This window comes from Opisthorchis viverrini (genome assembly GCF_000715545.1).
Source record: "Opisthorchis viverrini unplaced genomic scaffold opera_v5_30, whole genome shotgun sequence".
Classification (NCBI taxonomy): Eukaryota; Metazoa; Platyhelminthes; class Trematoda; order Opisthorchiida; family Opisthorchiidae; genus Opisthorchis; species Opisthorchis viverrini.
This window is the reverse complement of record NW_008751686.1, coordinates 1,805,087-1,828,152: the sequence shown is the minus strand read 5'-3', so window position 1 is coordinate 1,828,152 and position 23,066 is coordinate 1,805,087. Positions and strand designations below refer to the sequence as shown.

The following is a 23,066-nucleotide window of genomic DNA, read 5'->3' as shown; positions in this document are numbered from 1 at the left end:
GGAAAGATAAAAAATTGGAATGAAACATATGTGCGAACAAAAGGTAGCGTAAGAACTCACGGAAGCGTGTACCACTTACCCTCAAAAGGTTCGTCGTCATCGACTTTCCGCCTTCGTCGGGAGCCTTCCGTACCACTAGCTGAATCACCACCAGGTCCTTCATCATCATCATCCATGCCAGCATAGGACCGCTGGGCAGCACCACGTAATCCACGGGAGGGAATACACTGACCGCTGTCCAAATCGTTCGTCAGATCTACCGTACCTGGTTCAATATCCGGAGCGGCATCACTTTCACCACCACTGGAAATGCGTCAGAGTGTATGGTAAATAAATTCAGATTAATGAACAGGAACAATGTGCAGGTTCATCGAATAGGTCTAGAAATGCGTAAAACAGATGGAATCAAACTGCAAATCTTTCTAATCTGGAACTTCGGTCTACACATAGAGCACCTATAGCTCAGAAGTCGATTTTCCAAAAAAAGATATTGCGAGTAAAACTTATGGTCCGCCTCTTCATAATTGAAGAGGTCTATCATTTACTTGAAACCGTTGTTAGCCGGAGTTCCGCACCGATGCCGATTGACCGCTCGCTGCAGGGGACCACTACAATCAAGAAACCTAGCCCGCACGCGGTTGGCAAAAAGATCGGGCCGCTTGCCCGTCCAGCATCAAGGCGAGCTCTGATTGACCGAAAGTCGGGACACAACAGCCAGTCATGATCCAGCATTCGTCGAACGCCGATTGCTAATGCCGCATCCACACAGCGTCAGAATTTTCAGAATGTTATCAGAGCATACATACATACATATGACGCATTGCACATGTGTTTTTGACCTGGTCTTTGGCGTTTATACATATTGTGCACCGTTGTGGTTGTCCTGACGGGAACCCTAGCTTGGAAGCTAGGAAGTTCCGTTATTACACATCATCTCATCCAGTCTGGGCATCCGACAGTGGTTCGAACCAGACCTCTGCATCACGACTTTACTGTTGTGGTCATTCTGATTCATCACCAATTACGCCCGTACGCACCACCTCATTGCAGCCAGCCAAAGCGTGATATGCCGCGAACTCATCGACGATCAAACGCTCGGATCCGCTAATGTTTTCAGACGAGAAGGATCAAGTTTCAAACCATAGAGTAAGACTGCTTTTACAGCTGCCTTGTGCATCTTCAGATTCTTTTAATCCCATTTCTGACGCATGACGCAAATTCGCAAATGTTGCTCGCGTCCTGATAATGTATAAATCGACTCCTGTCGCACCAGAGTTACGGATTGTGCAGCTACCCGGATAAGTTATAGTTATGGCAGACAGCTAAGCCGGCCAACAAAACCAGGTTCTCATCCCCAATACTTGAAGAGATGATATTATCGCATACGGAATCGTTTATGTATTCTGAATACATCGGTGTTGAACACTGATGTCATGCTGTCGATGATTGACTGATTGATGTATTCTGAATGGCCGGCGGCTGATCAGCCGCTCGTGGCCGAACGGTTAAGTGTTCAAACTACTAGCCAGGAGGTCGCGGGTTCAAAACTTCCCACCGGAGTTTCCTGAGATGCGCACTGCTGATTCCCAACAAGGATGAAACAGCTGTACAGTGCTTCTCGGCTTTTCAGCATAGATTGATTTCACTTACAGGACGAAATCTCCACTGTTGTCCGCCATGCGTTGGAACGATCGAGAACACGAAAGCTCTTGAAAAAAGCCGCGACAAACTATGGAGTCTCCATGATAACAAAAGCAACTAAGATAAACACTCACTTGTGGTACTCCTTGTCGTGCTGAAACACAAAATCTGGATCGAAGTTGCCGGTTTCACGGGCCAACCGTTTGCGACGCTTCACTCGTTCACCCAAGGCTTGACTATGGCTTCCGATAGCGTCATCCCACGTCCGCTCTTCAATGGCTTTCTCAGCTGACTTCCCGGATGCAACAGTACCGGTAGGATAATTCACTGTCCATTGCTGTAAGTCCTCTACCTCGTTTTTCCGTCGTCTTCCTGTGAAGTGAGAATGAAGTGATAGTCTGTAAGATGTACGAAGGTAATGAAGTGGTTTTCCACGTACATTATAAAACGAACAATTACGAATGTACAATATGAGGGATTAGAATGATTATTTAGTGTATAACCGACCAAAAAGTAAAGTACCAAATACCTATCTCAGGGCGGTCACCGAAAAGAAACGGTGATGCGACCCTATTTTTAAGAGTAGAAAGGGATGGAAAGCTTCTTGGAAGTAAACCTGCGTTTACGGGAAAGGCGACAAGAGGACAACTAAAATTACCCATTAGGAAAATACTCTACTACTTTGATACTTATACCTATAAAAACACCAAAACGCTGTTTTTATCCACGTTAATTTATGCCACCTCACCACTACTGTTACGGTAACCGCAGTACCGAAATCGCTTCCTCCATGTTCATCTAGTCACCCATGACAAGAATCATTTCGAGAACTATATTCTTGCTGACTACTCCCCAGGACTGCTGGTCACTGAAACTCCCTTATACCTGCTTCCTTTTCAAATATTTTAATCGTCACACTTTCCCCGCGTTGGTTGCAGTTATCCAAATAAACTTCCATAATACCCAATATTTATGTTTCAATTGTATTGGGGCATTTTAAGAACGATTTGTTCCATCACGTTTGTAACCCGTTCATTGTTCAGCATTATTTTGCAGAAAATTTCAACCTGAAATCGCTTGGATAAGAGGTATCCTGAAAAACGTCGACAAATGCCAGTTGATTTTTGCATTTAGTAGGCGAATGAACATTAAATTCGATGGTTAAATCTTGGAGACAAAGTCCATGAAATATTCTCACATCTCAAAAATAATGCGATCGGGCAAGCCGTTCCTCAAAAATTAAAACATTTACTTCATAATGAATGGCCACTTGATGGGCGAAGCGGACACGTAACAGATAATTGTGGTCTACCAAATCCCGTAAAGAATGATTCCTGTTTGGAGCTACGTTCAAAATGTTACATAATTTTTCGAAAGCTGGTTGAACATTTAGGGATGCGGAATCCCAGAATGCTTGTGCTGGCTTAGCACCCAATCTCCTCTCTATCCATTCTTTCCTTCTCCACTTTTAAGCTTTTAATAACATTACAGATATTTCATGACCGTACGGTGGTGAAGATCAGTATAAACACTGGTTTTTAAGTCTCTGATAACACAGTAATCCAAAGAACAAACAATGGTTCTCGTAAGTAATCACTGCCGCAGCAAAACGAATATCGAATCAAGACGCACATAGGCACGAGAAATCGCCTGAGTGCTGGGAAGTGGAACCAAAATGCCTTCGGTAGCAGACTGCTAAATGTACGCACTCTTTCGTATGGCAGATGATCATTTATGAAGTACAGCCCTCTTCACCCAAAAGACAACCAATAAGCGATCAGTCTATGAGCAACGAAGCATGAAAGCCTTTAACAGTCAACCTAGTTACGTTGGTAACTGCCGTCTTCCCGGATGGGGACGGCGGGACGAGATAAATCAATTGTTGATCCTGATAGACATGGCTGTCATGCAGCCAATGGCGGCCTGGCATCAAAGCTATCGCCTTCACCGCGTAGCTCACTCCTCACCATACCAACCGTTCAAAGTTAATGAACTGATTGGACCATCGCCTCCAACGTGTCTCTCATTCGCTTAGTCTCTTTATCTTCCGTGAACGGAGCTGTAGCGGTTGGGACCAGTGGAGTTCGGGGGACGGTTTGTAAGCTGAAAAGACAATTGAACTGAACCGTACTTAGCCTCCACCATGTCTGCGGATTTATCAGTTCCCTGGTAGCCGCGCATGGAGTTCCAGGGACTTAATTATCGAGCACTGGGACCAAGTATATATCGCATGGGGTGTGACAATACTGATTCAACGGTGCATACACAGCACAAAAGCTTAGTTAGAGATGAGAGTAAGATGGGTTTCATCAGTAAACTTCTCTTTTTCGTCCACAATGGTCCAACAGCCCCGAACAAAAGCTCTCAATCCATACAGGTAACTCCAGAAAGCCGTCTGCAAACAATCGACGAGATACGCTCAGCTGCAAATTACAATGGTGTGCAGCACGTTTAGTTGGAGAGCTTCAACTGAAGTCCTCGCTACCAAATTAATTCCCAAATAAGTGTAGCTCCCCAGTTGCGTGGTGTTCAAATAGTCCATGAAGTTGTTGGAAGCTGGAGGGACTACGCCTACCTGGTGAGCCCCAAGAAGGAAGAAACCAATTGTGGGCTGTCAATGAGTTCCCAACAACCATATGAGAATTGTTAAGAAAATACCGTCTACACTTCTCAGACCATTTCAGCCCAAAACAGGTTACTGGAATTTGTGTGGTGCAGGGAGGAGAGTGCATGGAGACGAAGATGGTAGGCCGGGGGGAGGTTGGTTTCCTGATAAGCTTGCAAGATACGCATTGTAGATTCAAACCTTGAGAAGCAAAGGAGCTCCTCATCACTTTCGTTTACGATAGTAACTCGCTAGTAAAAGTTAGCAATTAAATAAAATAGAGCAAGTGAGACAACTGATAAGCATCACAAGCCAGCTGTTTCGCGCCTCGATTATAGCTTGAGGTATCATCCAGAAAAAGGTTCCACCTGTATGGAAGTTGAAGGCAAACTCAGGCAAACCTACTGACCAAGTAAATCCCATGGACAATGGAATAAAAAACTAACACGTGGGGTAATTCGACTAAAATTCAAACTTGAGATGTCCTGTCGATAACCTGGTGTACAGAAAAAATGTTCGGAAGAATGAGACTTGTCTGTGACTGTCTCAGGAGACAGGTGTGTTTTGCTAAACAATTCAAAGCAACGCACATGCAAAACTGACGCCAACTAAGAGTTGAAGGAAACAGGCACAACCATGTACGGCACTTACGTCTTCTCAGAGGTGCTGTTGCTTTTCGTTTCCAGAGGGCTTGTGGGTTGGTCGTGCTGGCTGACCGATCACCAGATTCCGTCCGGATATTTGATCGCCGAGCTTGCGGCTGTGGAACTTGCACTGTTGATTGACCAGGACCAGCTAAGTAGCTGGCTAGCCCCATTGGGACGTGATGAGTACCCATTGGTTCTGAGGTAAGGCCGGCAATATCAAAACTATTGACAAAGGCAGCGGATGGGCTAATGGGTGGATTAGAAACGAAATTGGTGGAATTGAGGATACCTCCTGGCAGATTAAAGTCAGATTCGTTCACAGCCTGATGAATACTGCGGGGAAGTGAATCTGCCAGTTGCGAGGCAATCATAAATGATGTGTTAAAAGAATGGGGAGGGGATTGTAAAGGACCAGTAGAGGACCTGGAAACTGACTGATCGTCAGAGACAGCCGGAAAACTATCGCACAAGGAAGTTGAAAGCATCTCATTCTGAAGAATGTGTGAGGCGTAATCCATGATGTTGCATACGGCACCACTCAACGTATTAGAGATGGAAGTGGAGACCGGACCATTCCGGGTTACACTCATAAGATCATCTGACACAATACCACTGGGATCAGCAAAGGACAATGACGGATCCATATCGTTCAAGATGCCATCAAACAGTGTGGTTTGTGGAGGGAAGACATGGTTTGGTAATGTTGGACAGAAATTATCAGACATGGATGTGGATACAGGGAAAGTTGTATTGCATGTGTGAGAACGACTGGCACCTGCTGTTGAGGCCGGAGTGCTCGATAGGCTAGATGTAGATTGAGACTGTGGCTGTTTGTAGGACAAGTGTCCAGAGCTTAGCTGTTCAAACAGGCTATCGTTGCCAATAAGAGAGATATCCGCAGAAGTGTGTGCAGTCTGAGTAGCAGGCTCAAAGTTGCAAGAAAGCTGATTAACAGTGGGAGGCATTTCAACACGCGAGTCCGTCTCGTTAGATAGGCAGGAGGTAGTGACTGAAGTGGGACACACAGTAGTGATATCAGAAACAGTAACCGCAAAAGAACCGTTAGTTGGATCAAGGGTGGGTGTCGTTTCCGGATGGATAGTACTTGTATGAGACCGTCGCTCATGTCGGATTTTGTGTTCCCGATCTCTCTCTTTGCTTCGTTTTTTCTTTTTCTCCTTTTTTGCAACCTCAAACGGCGGAGGTGCTTCATGAGTGTTGGAAGCTGTCTCAGTAATCGGACGTTTGAAGATCTTGAGAGACAATTTGTTTGTGTCCGCAACCACGCCATAGGTTGGTGTTGGTGATAACCCAAATTCATCACATTTCCGAGACGGGGTCGTCCCATCGTACGTTGCTGGTGTGGTAGCCCCGGATTCTCCCCCAGTTTCACTCGTGTCGCCATTGCCACCACTAACCTCGGAATCTCGATGCTTATGTTTCTTTTTCTTCCGCTTCTTCTTCTTCTTGTTGGGCGAAAACGACCGTTCATCGTACCCTGGATAACAAAAGAAATGATACCGATGAAATTACATGATAAACTGGAGCATTATTCCGACACAAACTGTTCGCCACCATAGAAGGAATTTAGCATGAGAGAAAATGAACTGGAGTCGAAAGTAATTTTTCTATGTAAACACGAATATTTTTCGCGTCGTTTCTTGAATGAAATGGGGCAGATTGTATGTGAAAGCCAAACGCGTCAACGTCTACAAGTGGAACTAACAAAAGCATGGTACTGGAAAATGCTAATTCGAAGCCCACGAGCAAACTTACCACTGAGTGAGTCTCGGGGTTCTACACACGTTTGGTTTGTCCATGCGGTAGTATTTATCTTCAACGGTTCCACGTGATCAGGCGAGGACTTCAGATTGAATGAAGATAAACCGAGAAACCCCCTCTTATTTTGCAGAACCGCATAATTGTGCATCAAAACGCTTGTCAGTAGGCCAGGTAACCCACTGAGATCGATGCTGTCGCTGGACAAACCGTCCTTAAAGTCGCTAAAATACACACACAAACATGAAAAGTTTTCAGAAAAGAATAGCCTACATATTATCAGTTGTTGTGTTTTCCAACGCATCACTGAGTGCGGTAGTCAAGCCCGAATTCTGGGAATTTAGATATTTTCTCGTGCTATCGGTTAACTGAGGGTCCCATAACAGCGTTTTGGAACTAGGGCCACTTTGCAATGGTGCAGGGAGAGGCAATTCCGGAAGAATATCGGTTAAGCTGACAACGGCGCCCAGTGTCTGGATGGGAATGCGGGATATATCGCCGTTCATCCCACGACGTCCTATCGTGAAAATAAAAGGAACAATAGTTAGAAAAAGGATATACCGAACAAAAACAAAGAAAATTGTTGCGCATTCAACAGTGTTCGCCGAAACTGACAATCACATCTTGAAATAAACCAGGCGCGTAAGGCTTGAACTGAGAAACGGGCTAAAAACTGTTTCTATGAGGTCCTCGTCCAATAAGTGAAGCGGATTACTACGCCATCTGCAAATGGACCAAAGATTGTTGGAGCCACTCAAACTCCACAAACATGTTGGGTTGATACATTCATCGGGATTTTAAGTGAAGGTAACGCAGGAGAGCGCAAATCGCATGGAATTTAACCAGAATTTTCGTCAAAAACCATCAAGTTTCCGTGTTTTTAACATAGCCAACACGATACGAGTTAGGAAGGCCTGGTGTAAGGCCGCTGAATGAAAAAAAAGTAAATTTGTAAATAATAAACTTGCGGGAAGACCTGTCCCTTTTCACGAAAATAATTTCCCTAGCCACCCCGGCGTCACTACTGATTTGAGGCCCGACCGTACGTACAAAACATCCACAAACATTACATACTTTTGAAAAATTGTCCAGTAATACTACCCTAGCCACTCGCATGACATCTAATTTGGCAGTTCTCGTAGATTTGTACTGTCTGGGCTATACAAGTCTGGTGGGGTCCGACACTGGAAGTCCTAGCTTGCCAGGTATTGTGTTTGTGTTCGTGGTTACCTCAAATCTGGTTTTGTATGTACTACATCGTTACTATACAAGTGAACCTTTAGTAAGATCAATTATTTATTGACATTGTCATTAAATGTATTCTGCGCACAGAGCCCAAGCCCATGGTGGCCCACAAATGATGCCCCTGGTTTGGACTACCGACTTGTCACTTCTGTTTTTCTTTCTTTATCCGACTTGCCTCAGCCATCTACATCAAGCAGGTTGCTTTGTATGATAGAACGTGACGACTGGCTGGATCATATCCAAGCCTCGGTCATTGCGCTTCCGAAACGACATTGAGTTCGGATGGAATGTCTCAAACCGGTGGTGCAGAGCCCTCCGCAGAGCACACGACATATCATTTGCCCCATTAGAACAGGACGGCTGTTCTGGAACACTTCAGTTTCGGTCTACAACCGAGACAGTTGTCACTAGATTACCAATCCATTTCATTTGAGGAATTTGGGGACAGGTAGCCTTCTACCGTTTCCCGATAACTATCACCCTACCGGTAACTGCGATGACCGAGGCGCCATGCATATTGGGTTGCTCGGTTAGATGCTGAGGCAATGGTTGTTGTGCTGAAAGTCAGGAAGTAACAGTAGCTCAGGTGCGATCCTCAGTTAAGTCATGTCTACAAGTTAATAGGAGCACACCGCTCTCATCCTCTCGAGAATGGGACACACCAGTGCGTGAGTGATCGTGGCCGAAGCCTGGTAAACCATATGCTAACGGCCCCATCAAAATAAAATCCATAGCTATGCCCAGTTCAAAGCTAGACCTCTTGGGAGTTCTGCACCAATACCGCTCAAGTGCTAGCAATCAAGCGCCACTACGGCCAAGAAGCCTAGTCCGCACGCGGTTGGCAAAATGATCAGACCACTTGTCGGTCCAGCATCAAGGCGAGCTCTGATTAGCGGAAAGTTTGGAGCCTGACAATTGGAGTGAGTTGATATTAGGTTCCGTCTTCTAAATGGGTGGTTACAGCGAATGCAGTAACCACAGTAGCGTCAGTTTGACTCCTGTTGTAACAAGGCTTCCAGCGTCACTGATGTTTCATCGTCTTAAGGCGGCATTCGAAACCATGACCCATGAGGTCCACTCTTCTGAGTTTCGTTTAATCTCGTCACTGACAAAACAATTAGGCGAGCTCCGAAAGTTTTCAAAACTTCGGTGTTCAAACCGTTGCGGGCAAGAGCCTAGTCAACATGGAGTACGCAGACAACACCATTCTAAGCTTTGAGGACGAAGGCACTATTGTCCATCATTATACATACTATCTTCCGACATGTCTTGCATCTCCATCGTGGCAGGTCATGTTCCGGGACATTCTGAACATGCTCCATGCGATTCAAGGGACACATTGGACGTAAAATTGTATTAGCTTCGACAAAAGTGTATTGGATAAAAGGCGAACGTCATGTTCGCAAACTGACATCACTTGTGGCGGTCACGAAAACACATCACTGGGTCTCAAGGTCACGTGTACCAAGCTTAGGTAGGGGATTCGTTGTTGAGACGGCTTCTGTGGACAGGTGAATCGAGGTACCTTCAGTTTTCCGATCACCTGTCTCAGAAGAGTTGCTGGAGTTGAAGGGCGTCACCGGATTCGGAACAAGATAATTAAATGACGGGTATTCAGTTGTGTAGCAGGTACTTCAGTCGAAGGAAACATTCAGCACCACCATCTGCGATGATCCGACCGTGTGCTGCGCATGCCGAAACGCCGTCTACCGAGGCAAGTGTTGCTGCTCGTGACCCCTTCAGAATGCTGGGAACTGCGAGATGGACAACGTTACTTGGAACACAAGTATGAAGCTGGGTGCTGTTAATGCATTCGCCTTACAGAACAGGGTCTTTCGCGATTGCCTGATTGAGCGCTTGGATGGGTGCGGGCCTCTGAATGCCTGAGGGACGCCCGCAACAGGTCCACTCCTAATCCATTCCGTTTTAACCTTAAGGCATTGTGGTGTCGAAACTGATGGTACTGTCTCTAAAGATGATGTCCATGCGAAGTAGGGGCGTTCCCATATCACGACCAGAACAAAAAGATATGGATTGTAGCCCTATGTGGTGGTCGGGTGAGGTCACTAAGACAGAACCCGCGCGGTTGTGAGTCAGGTGTGTTTAGTCCCGCTTGGAAAAGAAATCAGTCTCAGTCTCAACAACTCATTCAGGCAAGCTAAACCAGTGGTCAATCATTCGGGCCCATTACCATCAGTGACAGTACCACCAACAGCGACACCGGAGAACATCGGTGCTCCGCTACTGTACAACCAATAAAACCTTATAAGAGAAATGGGATTGGGAGGAGGACCTAGGGATAACCTAGCAGAAACATCCGAGGTGCCTATACCGCTCAGTCGGACGAAGGCGGGCTCATAGATTGACGCCCATTTAACGTGGGTTTCTATGATTTGGAAAGCTTCAGCAGCATTTCCTCAACAATTTGTCATATTACTACTTCTGATCATAGCTACATACACCCTCTGTTGAGGGGAGAGCCTGGTTGACAAGCGTAAAATGCATAACCAATTGTCTGTTGATTGAAATCGTTTCTTATGGTGTATATAATGAGTGGATCCTTTTCGTATTGAAACAACGTGCATTCTACCTGTCTTTGGAATAATGTCGCTTTCTCTAGATTACTTCAAACTTTTCTGCGTCATCTCAGCAATGTCGTCAAGGGCAACTAATTTGTCAGACGCGGCGCGGGAGTCCTGAACAAATCGGAATTCGAAGGAAAATAGGGCATACATGCCCGCACAAGTCGTCAGTTTTTAGACACGTCGTGTCAGGTCACGAGATAGACCATTGTACATAAATTTTATTGCACAAGAGATTACATGTAAGGCGGACCTCCTGCTGATGGCGCAATAACTTCCGGGTGGTAGCACAAACCGGCCTACAAAAAAGCCGATGGAAAACCACCACGTGGACACGGAGTGAGTGTACGATTAGTTTATGGCCGATGTCTGTCAAACCATACTCGTTTGTGGCCAGTCAGTCAAGGGCGATGTGGCTCAGCGGCTAGAGTGCTAATTTACTGACCGGAAGGTCCATGGTTCGAAATCGACCTCTGCCTCTCGAATCGCCCTGTCTATGCTTGGACAACCTGGTAGTATCCAAGCCCTCGTGCATCTTTCTGATGGCATGGCAGTTAGGCACCATCATTATCATCATCATTATGGACAGCATCAGTGCTCAATATTGATGCTTCACTCCCGTACAACCGTGATTTATTCAAAAGCCTTATCGTGAAGAAAAGAGTAAAGGTCGACGGGGAATGGACTTGGTGCTAGCTTGTTACAATCACTCCGAGGTGCCTACACCTCCAGACACTCACTCAGGCAATCTGGATAGAAACTGACAACAAGAACGCTATTGACATCGGTTGGCAGCCATATCTTGTAGTGTCTCCAACCAGGCAGTGAGGATCACGCGGTACCCATCCTGGAAGGGGAGCAGCACCGACAGCACCCAAGCGTTTCGTGAATTCCTTCATACTCCTCTGCCAAGTCAAGAGCTGGCCACCTCTCTGTTTACGCCACTGAATTGGGCAAGGAAAACAGCCCTCTTCGGCAAACGATGGTTCGGTATACGTAACACATGTCCCAACCAACGCAGCTTCTGGTGCAGGACACATTCTTCAATGGAAGTACCCGTTGCACAACCGAAAACGCGCTTTGTAACTGCCTAGTTACGGATCCGCCAACACCAACCCACACGAGCTATGGTTCTGGGACAACAAGGTTTTCGTCACCGGCTATTTGAACAACGGGGGTCTGGAGACCTTCAAGCGTTTGTCTGATGAGTTCATCGATCAAAGTTAAACAGGAATGGGGAGAAAGGGCATCCCTGACGGACACCATTTGTGTACGGAAGCTTTTCGAGAGCTCGCCGTACACTCACACGCCCGGAAGTCTGGGAATACAAAGAGCTTATTATGTTCACGAACTTCCGGAGCATTCTTTGGTGGGCAAGCGTGTCAAGAACAGACCGGTCGACCGAGTCAAATGTGCCTTGGAAATCCAGGAACGCTAGAATTGTGGATCGCTTATATGTATGGCGTTGTTCTGGCACCTGACGAAGTGTGAAGATTTGGTCAACGCAACCCCTACCAGGCCGGAATCCCGCTTGCTGCTCTCGAGTTAATGTTTCACGATACACCATAAGGCGACGAAGTACGAGTGACGCGAACAGTCTTGTTACGACCGGGGTCACGCTGATCCCACTGTGGTTGTCACACTCACTACGAGACCCTTTTTTTAAATGGGCACTATCACCGACTATCTCCAGTTGTCTGGAACAGATTCCTTTCTCCAAATGAAAGCAAACAGATCAGACAACCTCTGACTGAAGACTTCACCCCCATCTTTGAACAATGAGGGTGAAAGGTTATCCGGACCGGAGGCTCGGTGGCGCTTAAGAGAACATGTACAGCCATAAATCTCCGAGGTCGTAGCCGGTTCCACGTTCACCGTCCAGGCTTCTGCGTCACTCGTAGGCTCCAGATGAGTGGCAGCTGGTGGCCATAATAACTGCTGTTCAAAGTACTCGGTCCGACGAGATGGTCTCTTCATTCATACTTGATGGTTCCGCTCACAGATGGTTTCCGGGGACCGGTTGCACGGATCAACTGAAATAACCTTCGAGTACTCTCGCTTTTCGTGTCCATCACACTTCACGGTCGGGTCACACGCTGACTTTCAACTGACGTCCGCTAATTCCTCAGGCCAGGTTATGTTCGGGACCGATGTGGGATATTTCTCCGAGGCCTAAGAAGTTCCACTGTTCGGTCTGATATTCACTGCTTGATTGGGCCTGATATTACCGTGCCATAGGCAAAACTCCCAGCACTGTGCAAAGGGGTGGCGATCTCGTTCCAATATGAATTCACATCTGATGGTGGAACATTTGGAAGAGACTCTGGAAAACGGTTCTGGTAAATTGGTCCGGATGTCATTCAGTTAACGGGCGATTTATCCGCACTTTACGCGGCCCTGGAAAGTGAAGAGAGGAGTGACTCCGGACAAGGCCTGGTCGGACTCCACAAGTTTGTTCCAAAACGACAGGCAGTCAGCTATTGATCCACGCCATCAGTAACTGATGGTGATGTGATCATTTCGAGTTTGCAGCCAGCAAGGTGTTGGATGGCACCATCGCCTGAGGATTTCGGCTGCTCCGGAGATTGGTGAACGCCCAGTCAGGTAGACTAAGCATTGCTGAGGCCCGATTGGGTGGTCGTCTTTGTTTGGACACGAGACGCACGGACAACGGAGACCGCTTGCTCCAGATGTGCGCCGATCATAGACTGTTTCTTTGCTGAACGAATTTCCGGAACAGCGAAAATCAGTTGACAGCGTGGTGCTTACCAACAAACCAGCGCCAAATCCAAATAAACCACATCGCCGTCAGTTATCGGTGGAGGGTCGATCACGCCCACCGCTCCTTCTGGAACACCAGCGTGGACCCCGACCATGCACTTGTAGGCTGATGTTTTCCATTGTGCTTTTCAAGTGTACACAAAACGCGCACGCCTCGCTTAGCCATTGAGAAGCTAGTGGACTCATAAGTCAACCGAAACTATCAGAACCAGCTCCTTGAATAGCTACCGGACAGTACAGTGTCGGATATAAACGGCCACCAGGAAAAGATATCCAAAGCGCTACTCAAAGCCGGAATTTCTGTTTGCGGTACAACCCAGCGAATCTCATCCAAGCATTGGATCTCTGATAGGACAATGTCTTTGCTGGACCCGGCAACAGATCCCTCCTGGCCGCCACCACAACTCCACCCGACTTATCATTCGACGACAGGTGAAACTAAGTGTCTGTGCAGACCAAGAAACTTGGTGGATCCGAAATGCCTAAGAAAAGGAGGGTGCAAAGAATGCTGGAAACATCCGCAAGCTGTTCCACTTGATTCGCTCGACTGGTCCTCGGAAACATCTTGTCAGTGACATAGTCAGGGACCAAAATGGCTCCCTGATATACAACAAAGCAGAATGTTTGGACCACTGGGCACAGTATTTCGAACAGCAATTCAACTGGCCACCTGCTATTTCCAATTCACGATTCTGGCCTCCAACAGAAAGGCGGAACGCAAATATGGAGCCGCCTTTAGTCTGAGATTTTTCGAGTATTTCTTTACTCAAGCGTCATCGTGCTGCTCGTCCTGACGACCTTCCACCTGATCTTTCCAAGGATGGGAGTGGACTCCTCAGGCAGTGTCTGCCTAGCCTATTTGGGTATATCCGAGAGAAGGGGACCGTCCGAGACAACTGGGGAGAGTCGATAGCAGTGCCCATTTTCAAAAATGGTGCTCGCTGTGAATACAGTAACCACAGAGGTGTTAGTTTGACGCCTTTTGTGCGAAGGTTTCTGGCGTCACTGATGCTTCGTCGTCTTACGGTGGCGCGCGAAGCCTTGACTCGTGAGAATCAAGCGGGATTTCGACCGGGTAGATGCTGCGTTGACCACATCCTCACACTCCGTCAGGCGTTTAAGCAACGTCACATGTGCAGACAACCCAGAATCTTGGTATCCTTTGACTTCAGGGGTGCATTCGATTTCGTCGATCGGTCAGTGCTGTTAACTACACTTGCTCAGCAGGGTGTGCCTCAGAACCTTGTAAACATACTCCGATCCCCATATTCACATACTTCAGGGCGGGTGAGTTTATGATGAGCTCTCCAAAAGCTTCCCTACAAAACGTAATGTCAGACAAGGATGCCAACCTCTCCATTCTTGTTCAACTTCGTGATCGATGAAATAATGAGGCGAACACAGGACGGTCTTCAAAACTCGTGTTCACATTGTTGCTGGTGAGAGCCTTGTCGACCTGCAGTACGCCAATGACACGGCCCTCATCTTTGAAGACCGAAACGAAGCACAATTCCTGTCGAATAGACTGACCACCATCATACCATCTTTTGGCATGCGCCTTGCATCTTCAAAATGCAGTCATGCTTCAGAACGTGCCATCTGCGAACAAATCCCGTACAATCACTGGAGATTGTGGAAAGCTTTACATACCTCGGTAGTTGTATTAGCTCTGACGGAAGTGCGTCTGATGAAGTGAGTGCAAGAATCTCCAGGGCACGAATCACATTTGCATCACTTGTGGCGTCAGAAAGGTATCTCACTAGATCTTGAGGGTCGCGTACACCAGGCTACAGTAAGAGTTGTGTTGTATGGGTGCGAGACATGGTCTCTGCAGGTTTTCGACCACCGATGCCTCAGAAGCGCGGAAGGTTCTGGATGGCGTCAGCGTGTTTGCAACCAGTGATTAGAAAACGGGTATTTGGTTGTGCTGCAGGTACTTCAATCCGGGAAAACATCCAGCACCACCCACTACGATGGCTCGGTCATGTGCTACGCATGCCGAAACGCCGTCTACCGAGACGAGTGCAGTTCTCCATGCTTCCTTCAGGAAGGCGCAAACCGCGAGGTGGACAGCGCACGACTTGACAGAGAGGTGTGAAAGAGATCACGAAGAGTTTGGGTGTTGTTGGTGTTGTATGCTTTCCAGGATTGGAGGTATATGCACCTCGGAATGCTTGACATAGGCCAGCACTAGGTCCGCTCCCACATCCCCTCTTCTCTTCTTTTCACCTCATGGTTGTACGACAGTGAAGCATCAGTGTCAACACTGATGTTGCTGTGTTTGATTATGATGAAGTTAGTGGTTCATGAAAACGGCCTGCAGTCAGCATGTTGCTGAAGCAATCTTTTGCCATTGTCCGTAAATATTGAGTCCCATTCCTATCGGTCACCTAACTGAGTCTCAGATGCGCTAAGCCTGCCCACTGTTGCATTCATATCTCCGGCAACCACGAGCTTTTAGCTCACCGCAACAGGACATTCGGGGCGTCATAAAACCCCGCTTTTATGGTGTCAAAGAGACAGTCAGTTGGGGCGTGGGCAGATACGACAAACAGTCAACAATCCACTTTCCGCTTATCAGAATCCTTCACAACCGTTGCCAGACGAACCGCACAAAGGCGGCTAGGAACAGGTATTTAGTCAAGCAAGCATACTTCCCTCCTGGGTGACTTAAGACCATAGCAACCCCTGCACATGCTACCGCAGCAGCTTTTGGATTCCCAGAAGTTGGCAGCCGGACGTGAGTGGAGAGTGATGGGGGCGGTTAACTCAACTACTGCGCTTGCATCTTAAATTCTTGTTTCGGTACCCAGCACACACCAATGGCAAGCGAGTCCAATGTGAGAGCAACAGCAGTTTGCTGCCTTTCGTAAGAGTGCGGATGTTGAAGGCAGCCCGAAAGACCTGGCCTCGATGCCTGAAGATTGGTTTCGAAATAGCTGGGGATGTCGGAGCCGGATGACGGGTAGACGTTACTTGCAAAACCGATGCACGAGGGTGTCATCGGTGCCAATTGACGAGCTTTTATGAAGGGGATTGTTATTGGCGTGAGCAGGGTGGAAGGAAATTGTGCGAAAGAGAAGGAGGGGAGGCTTGCGCACTAGCACGATTTCGCTTACCGAACTTGCTGTATGGCAAGGCTGTTGATGAGCCACGTGGCATAAGTTTATTCGTGCGTGCAGTTCATGTTTGTACAGGGGCTGGAATACTTCCAAGGTGCCCGCACCTAGACAGGAAGATGATTATGGTCTCCAACCTCAAAAGCCTAACCACAAGGCAGTAGTGTTGGGCTGGAAATGCAAGTACATTGCCAATTTTCCAGGAGCACGTCGCCACACGTGCCCAAACCCCCAAATTGCAGGGCCAGGATAGTGTGTTCGTCAGACCTCTAACCATTGACCAACCTGGTATAAGAGACTCTGTGAGTGTCGCGGGGACACTCGCATTATGGCTCATTGGATCGCTGAGGTGCGTGGTAAGGTCCAGTCTTCCTGACGGGGTGACCTCATCCTTGACCTCCGTATCCTGATAGACCCCAACCACCCATGAAGCCAACTTTTTGCTTGTAAACACAGGAATAATCGCCCGCCCAAACGGCCATCCGCCCTTGTCTCAAGTTCTCCCTTTGAAACCGTTTGCATCAAAACACTGCATCCGAACTTAGACTGGCAACCCTCAAGAGCAACACTTTCTATCAATGCAATTTTTGATCCTCTAGTAATCCTAACATCAACATCCGTCACGAGAACATGCGGTGGTACCGAGTGAATGTAGTCCTCCTATTAGCCCAACCCATTGAACATTAGAGTAACAATAAATACTACGCACATGCGCATGTGCCGACGATGCGGGTAACGATTTACAGAATCTACCCACACAAGCCTGTAGATAATTATGCCGAAACATTTTGATTGCTTGCAATAGCACTTATGGACACTGAACTGCATTACATGATTCATGTGGGATGAAATTATTCCATATTTTGGAAAATACTCATCACAACAACAACCCGAGACGAAGGATGCGTGAAAGTGGTCGAAAACGGAAGATAGCATGCGGAACATGTATCGAATCGTATGAATATAGTACAACTCAACCTACCTAGAGGTCAACACAACATCAAATCGCCAAATTCTTCATCCTCCAGAATATTTCAACTGTGCAGACATATTAGTGCAATGTGGAAGACTAAAACAAACGCACTTCCAGGTGCAAATCAAATCGGCAGCTGGGACACAGCGTGTCATGTCCGATTCATGACACTCCTACGGTCGCAAGCTGGTTCCTAAAAGACTTTGTTTTCAGTAACGCAGAACATCCTTAGGTCGTCAGGGGCCGATTCAATATCGTCACTCCATATCAGTTTTTCACGGATTAACACACAGGATTGATGTTTTCGCCCAGGCTCCCCGGGTCGGGTTTATTCTTGCCGTTCTGTGGCTTCCGCGCTTTTCACGTTCATTTCAGAGTGTGATTTGTTGCTAAAGCGTCCGTTCCTGAGGCGTNAATAACCTTCAAGTACTCTCGCTTTTCGTGTCCATCACACTTCACGGTCGGGTCACACGCTGACTTTCAACTGACGTCCGCTAATTCCTCAGGCCAGGTTATGTTCGGGACCGATGTGGGATATTTCTCCGAGGCCTAAGAAGTTCCACTGTTCGGTCTGATATTCACTGCTTGATTGGGCCTGATATTACCGTGCCATAGGCAAAACTCCCAGCACTGTGCAAAGGGGTGGCGATCTCGTTCCAATATGAATTCACATCTGATGGTGGAACATTTGGAAGAGACTCTGGAAAACGGTTCTGGTAAATTGGTCCGGATGTCATTCAGTTAACGGGCGATTTATCCGCACTTTACGCGGCCCTGGAAAGTGAAGAGAGGAGTGACTCCGGACAAGGCCTGGTCGGACTCCACAAGTTTGTTCCAAAACGACAGGCAGTCAGCTATTGATCCACGCCATCAGTAACTGATGGTGATGTGATCATTTCGAGTTTGCAGCCAGCAAGGTGTTGGATGGCACCATCGCCTGAGGATTTCGGCTGCTCCGGAGATTGGTGAACGCCCAGTCAGGTAGACTAAGCATTGCTGAGGCCCGATTGGGTGGTCGTCTTTGTTTGGACACGAGACGCACGGACAACGGAGACCGCTTGCTCCAGATGTGCGCCGATCATAGACTGTTTCTTTGCTGAACGAATTTCCGGAACAGCGAAAATCAGTTGACAGCGTGGTGCTTACCAACAAACCAGCGCCAAATCCAAATAAACCACATTCAGTTCAGTTATCGGTGGAGGGTCGATCACGCCCACCGCTCCTTCTGGAACACCAGCGTGGACCCCGACCATGCACTTGTAGGCTTTTCCATTGTGCCACCAGGAAAAGATATCCAAAGCGCCAAACAAAGCCGGAATTTCTGTTTGCGGTACAACCCAGCGAATCTCATCCAAGCATTGGATCTCTGATAGGACAATGTCTTTGCCCCGGCAACAGGATATCCAAAGCGCTACTCAAAGCCGGAATTTCTGTTTGCGGTACAACCCAGCGAATCTCATCCAAGCATTGGATCTCTGATAGGACAATGTCTTTGCTGGACCCGGCAACAGATCCCTCCTGGCCGCCACCACAACTCCACCCGACTTATCATTCGACGACAGGTGAAACTAAGTGTCTGTGCAGACCAAGAAACTTGGTGGATCCGAAATGCCTAAGAAAAGGAGGGTGCAAAGAATGCTGGAAACATCCGCAAGCTGTTCCACTTGATTCGCTCGACTGGTCCTCGGAAACATCTTGTCAGTGACATAGTCAGGGACCAAAATGGCTCCCTGATATACAACAAAGCAGAATGTTTGGACCACTGGGCACAGTATTTCGAACAGCAATTCAACTGGCCACCTGCTATTTCCAATTCACGATTCTGGCCTCCAACAGAAAGGCGGAACGCAAATATGGAGCCGCCTTTAGTCTGAGATTTTTCGAGTATTTCTTTACTCAAGCGTCATCGTGCTGCTCGTCCTGACGACCTTCCACCTGATCTTTCCAAGGATGGGAGTGGACTCCTCAGGCAGTGTCTGCCTAGCCTATTTGGGTATATCCGAGAGAAGGGGACCGTCCGAGACAACTGGGGAGAGTCGATAGCAGTGCCCATTTTCAAAAATGGTGCTCGCTGTGAATACAGTAACCACAGAGGTGTTAGTTTGACGCCTTTTGTGAGAAGGTTTCTGGCGTCACTGATGCTTCGTCGTCTTACGGTGGCGCGCGAAGCCTTGACTCGTGAGAATCAAGCGGGATTTCGACCGGGTAGATGCTGCGTTGACCACATCCTCACACTCCGTCAGGCGTTTAAGCAACGTCACATGTGCAGACAACCCAGAATCTTGGTATCCTTTGACTTCAGGGGTGCATTCGATTTTGTCGATCGGTCAGTGCTGTTAACTACACTTGCTCAGCAGGGTGTGCCTCAGAACCTTGTAAACATACTCCGATCCCCATATTCACATACTTCAGGGCGGGTGAGTTTATGATGAGCTCTCCAAAAGCTTCCCTACAAAACGTAATGTCAGACAAGGATGCCAACCTCTCCATTCTTGTTCAACTTCGTGATCGATGAAATAATGAGGCGAACACAGGACGGTCTTCAAAACTCGTGTTCACATTGTTGCTGGTGAGAGCCTTGTCGACCTGCAGTACGCCAATGACACGGCCCTCATCTTTGAAGACCGAAACGAAGCACAATTCCTGTCGAATAGACTGACCACCATCATACCATCTTTTGGCATGCGCCTTGCATCTTCAAAATGCAGTCATGCTTCAGAACGTGCCATCTGCGAACAAATCCCGTACAATCACTGGAGATTGTGGAAAGCTTTACATACCTCGGTAGTTGTATTAGCTCTGACGGAAGTGCGTCTGATGAAGTGAGTGCAAGAATCTCCAGGGCACGAATCACATTTGCATCACTTGTGGCGTCAGAAAGGCATCTCACTAGATCTTGAGGGTCGCGTACACCAGGCTACAGTAAGAGTTGTGTTGTATGGGTGCGAGACATGGTCTCTGCAGGTTTTCGACCACCGATGCCTCAGAAGCGCGGAAGGTTCTGGATGGCGTCAGCGTGTTTGCAACCAGTGATTAGAAAACGGGTATTTGGTTGTGCTGCAGGTACTTCAATCCGGGAAAACATCCAGCACCACCCACTACGATGGCTCGGTCATGTGCTACGCATGCCGAAACGCCGTCTACCGAGACGAGTGCAGTTCTCCATGCTTCCTTCAGGAAGGCGCAAACCGCGAGGTGGACAGCGCACGACTTGACAGAGAGGTGTGAAAGAGATCACGAAGAGTTTGGGTGTTGTTGGTGTTGTATGCTTTCCAGGATTGGAGGTATATGCACCTCGGAATGCTTGACATAGGCCAGCACTAGGTCCGCTCCCACATCCCCTCTTCTCTTCTTTTCACCTCATGGTTGTACGACAGTGAAGCATCAGTGTCAACACTGATGTTGCTGTGTTTGATTATGATGAAGTTAGTGGTTCATGAAAACGGCCTGCAGTCAGCATGTTGCTGAAGCAATCTTTTGCCATTGTCCGTAAATATTGAGTCCCATTCCTATCGGTCACCTAACTGAGTCTCAGATGCGCTAAGCCTGCCCACTGTTGCATTCATATCTCCGGCAACCACGAGCTTTTAGCTCACCGCAACAGGACATTCGGGGCGTCATAAAACCCCGCTTTTATGGTGTCAAAGAGACAGTCAGTTGGGGCGTGGGCAGATACGACAAACAGTCAACAATCCACTTTCCGCTTATCAGAATCCTTCACAACCGTTGCCAGACGAACCGCACAAAGGCGGCTAGGAACAGGTATTTAGTCAAGCAAGCATACTTCCCTCCTGGGTGACTTAAGACCATAGCAACCCCTGCACATGCTACCGCAGCAGCTTTTGGATTCCCAGAAGTTGGCAGCCGGACGTGAGTGGAGAGTGATGGGGGCGGTTAACTCAACTACTGCGCTTGCATCTTAAATTCTTGTTTCGGTACCCAGCACACACCAATGGCAAGCGAGTCCAATGTGAGAGCAACAGCAGTTTGCTGCCTTTCGTAAGAGTGCGGATGTTGAAGGCAGCCCGAAAGACCTGGCCTCGATGCCTGAAGATTGGTTTCGAAATAGCTGGGGATGTCGGAGCCGGATGACGGGTAGACGTTACTTGCAAAACCGATGCACGAGGGTGTCATCGGTGCCAATTGACGAGCTTTTATGAAGGGGATTGTTATTGGCGTGAGCAGGGTGGAAGGAAATTGTGCGAAAGAGAAGGAGGGGAGGCTTGCGCACTAGCACGATTTCGCTTACCGAACTTGCTGTATGGCAAGGCTGTTGATGAGCCACGTGGCATAAGTTTATTCGTGCGTGCAGTTCATGTTTGTACAGGGGCTGGAATACTTCCAAGGTGCCCGCACCTAGACAGGAAGATGATTATGGTCTCCAACCTCAAAAGCCTAACCACAAGGCAGTAGTGTTGGGCTGGAAATGCAAGTACATTGCCAATTTTCCAGGAGCACGTCGCCACACGTGCCCAAACCCCCAAATTGCAGGGCCAGGATAGTGTGTTCGTCAGACCTCTAACCATTGACCAACCTGGTATAAGAGACTCTGTGAGTGTCGCGGGGACACTCGCATTATGGCTCATTGGATCGCTGAGGTGCGTGGTAAGGTCCAGTCTTCCTGACGGGGTGACCTCATCCTTGACCTCCGTATCCTGATAGACCCCAACCACCCATGAAGCCAACTTTTTGCTTGTAAACACAGGAATAATCGCCCGCCCAAACGGCCATCCGCCCTTGTCTCAAGTTCTCCCTTTGAAACCGTTTGCATCAAAACACTGCATCCGAACTTAGACTGGCAACCCTCAAGAGCAACACTTTCTATCAATGCAATTTTTGATCCTCTAGTAATCCTAACATCAACATCCGTCACGAGAACATGCGGTGGTACCGAGTGAATGTAGTCCTCCTATTAGCCCAACCCATTGAACATTAGAGTAACAATAAATACTACGCACATGCGCATGTGCCGACGATGCGGGTAACGATTTACAGAATCTACGCACACAAGCCTGTAGATAATTATGCCGAAACATTTTGATTGCTTGCAATAGCACTTATGGACACTGAACTGCATTACATGATTCATGTGGGATGAAATTATTCCATATTTTGGAAAATACTCATCACAACAACAACCCGAGACGAAGGATGCGTGAAAGTGGTCGAAAACGGAAGATAGCATGCGGAACATGTATCGAATCGTATGAATATAGTACAACTCAACCTACCTAGAGGTCAACACAACATCAAATCGCCAAATTCTTCATCCTCCAGAATATTTCAACTGTGCAGACATATTAGTGCAATGTGGAAGACTAAAACAAACGCACTTCCAGGTGCAAATCAAATCGGCAGCTGGGACACAGCGTGTCATGTCCGATTCATGACACTCCTACGGTCGCAAGCTGGTTCCTAAAAGACTTTGTTTTCAGTAACGCAGAACATCCTTAGGTCGTCAGGGGCCGATTCAATATCGTCACTCCATATCAGTTTTTCACGGATTAACACACAGGATTGATGTTTTCGCCCAGGCTTCCCGGGTCGGGTTTATTCTTGCCGTTCTGTGGCTTCCGCGCTTTTCACGTTCATTTCAGAGTGTGATTTGTTGCTAAAGCGTCCGTTCCTGAAGTGTCACTTCAAAGCGCAACGCCAATTACGAGGGTAGATTTTGACATGTGCTTCGGTGTTCGT

At 47.7% G+C, this 23,066-nt stretch overlaps 1 protein-coding gene across 1 annotated transcript in view; it reads right to left on the bottom strand.

Moving 5' to 3' along the window:
* The window catches only part of T265_02467 (hypothetical protein), a gene marked incomplete at both ends in the record, with an annotated part of 51,156 nt that extends 28,496 nt beyond the window's left edge, over window positions 1-22,660 (bottom strand). Inside the window, 6 exons of the mRNA XM_009166716.1 lie at window positions 80-303; window positions 1,776-2,013; window positions 4,898-6,391; window positions 6,670-6,896; window positions 6,946-7,189; window positions 22,604-22,660. Coding sequence (XP_009164980.1) covers window positions 80-303; window positions 1,776-2,013; window positions 4,898-6,391; window positions 6,670-6,896; window positions 6,946-7,178 — 2,416 coding nt within the window. The remainder of the gene's footprint in view (window positions 1-79; window positions 304-1,775; window positions 2,014-4,897; window positions 6,392-6,669; window positions 6,897-6,945; window positions 7,190-22,603) is intronic.
* Window positions 22,661-23,066: the final 406 nt, after the last annotated feature.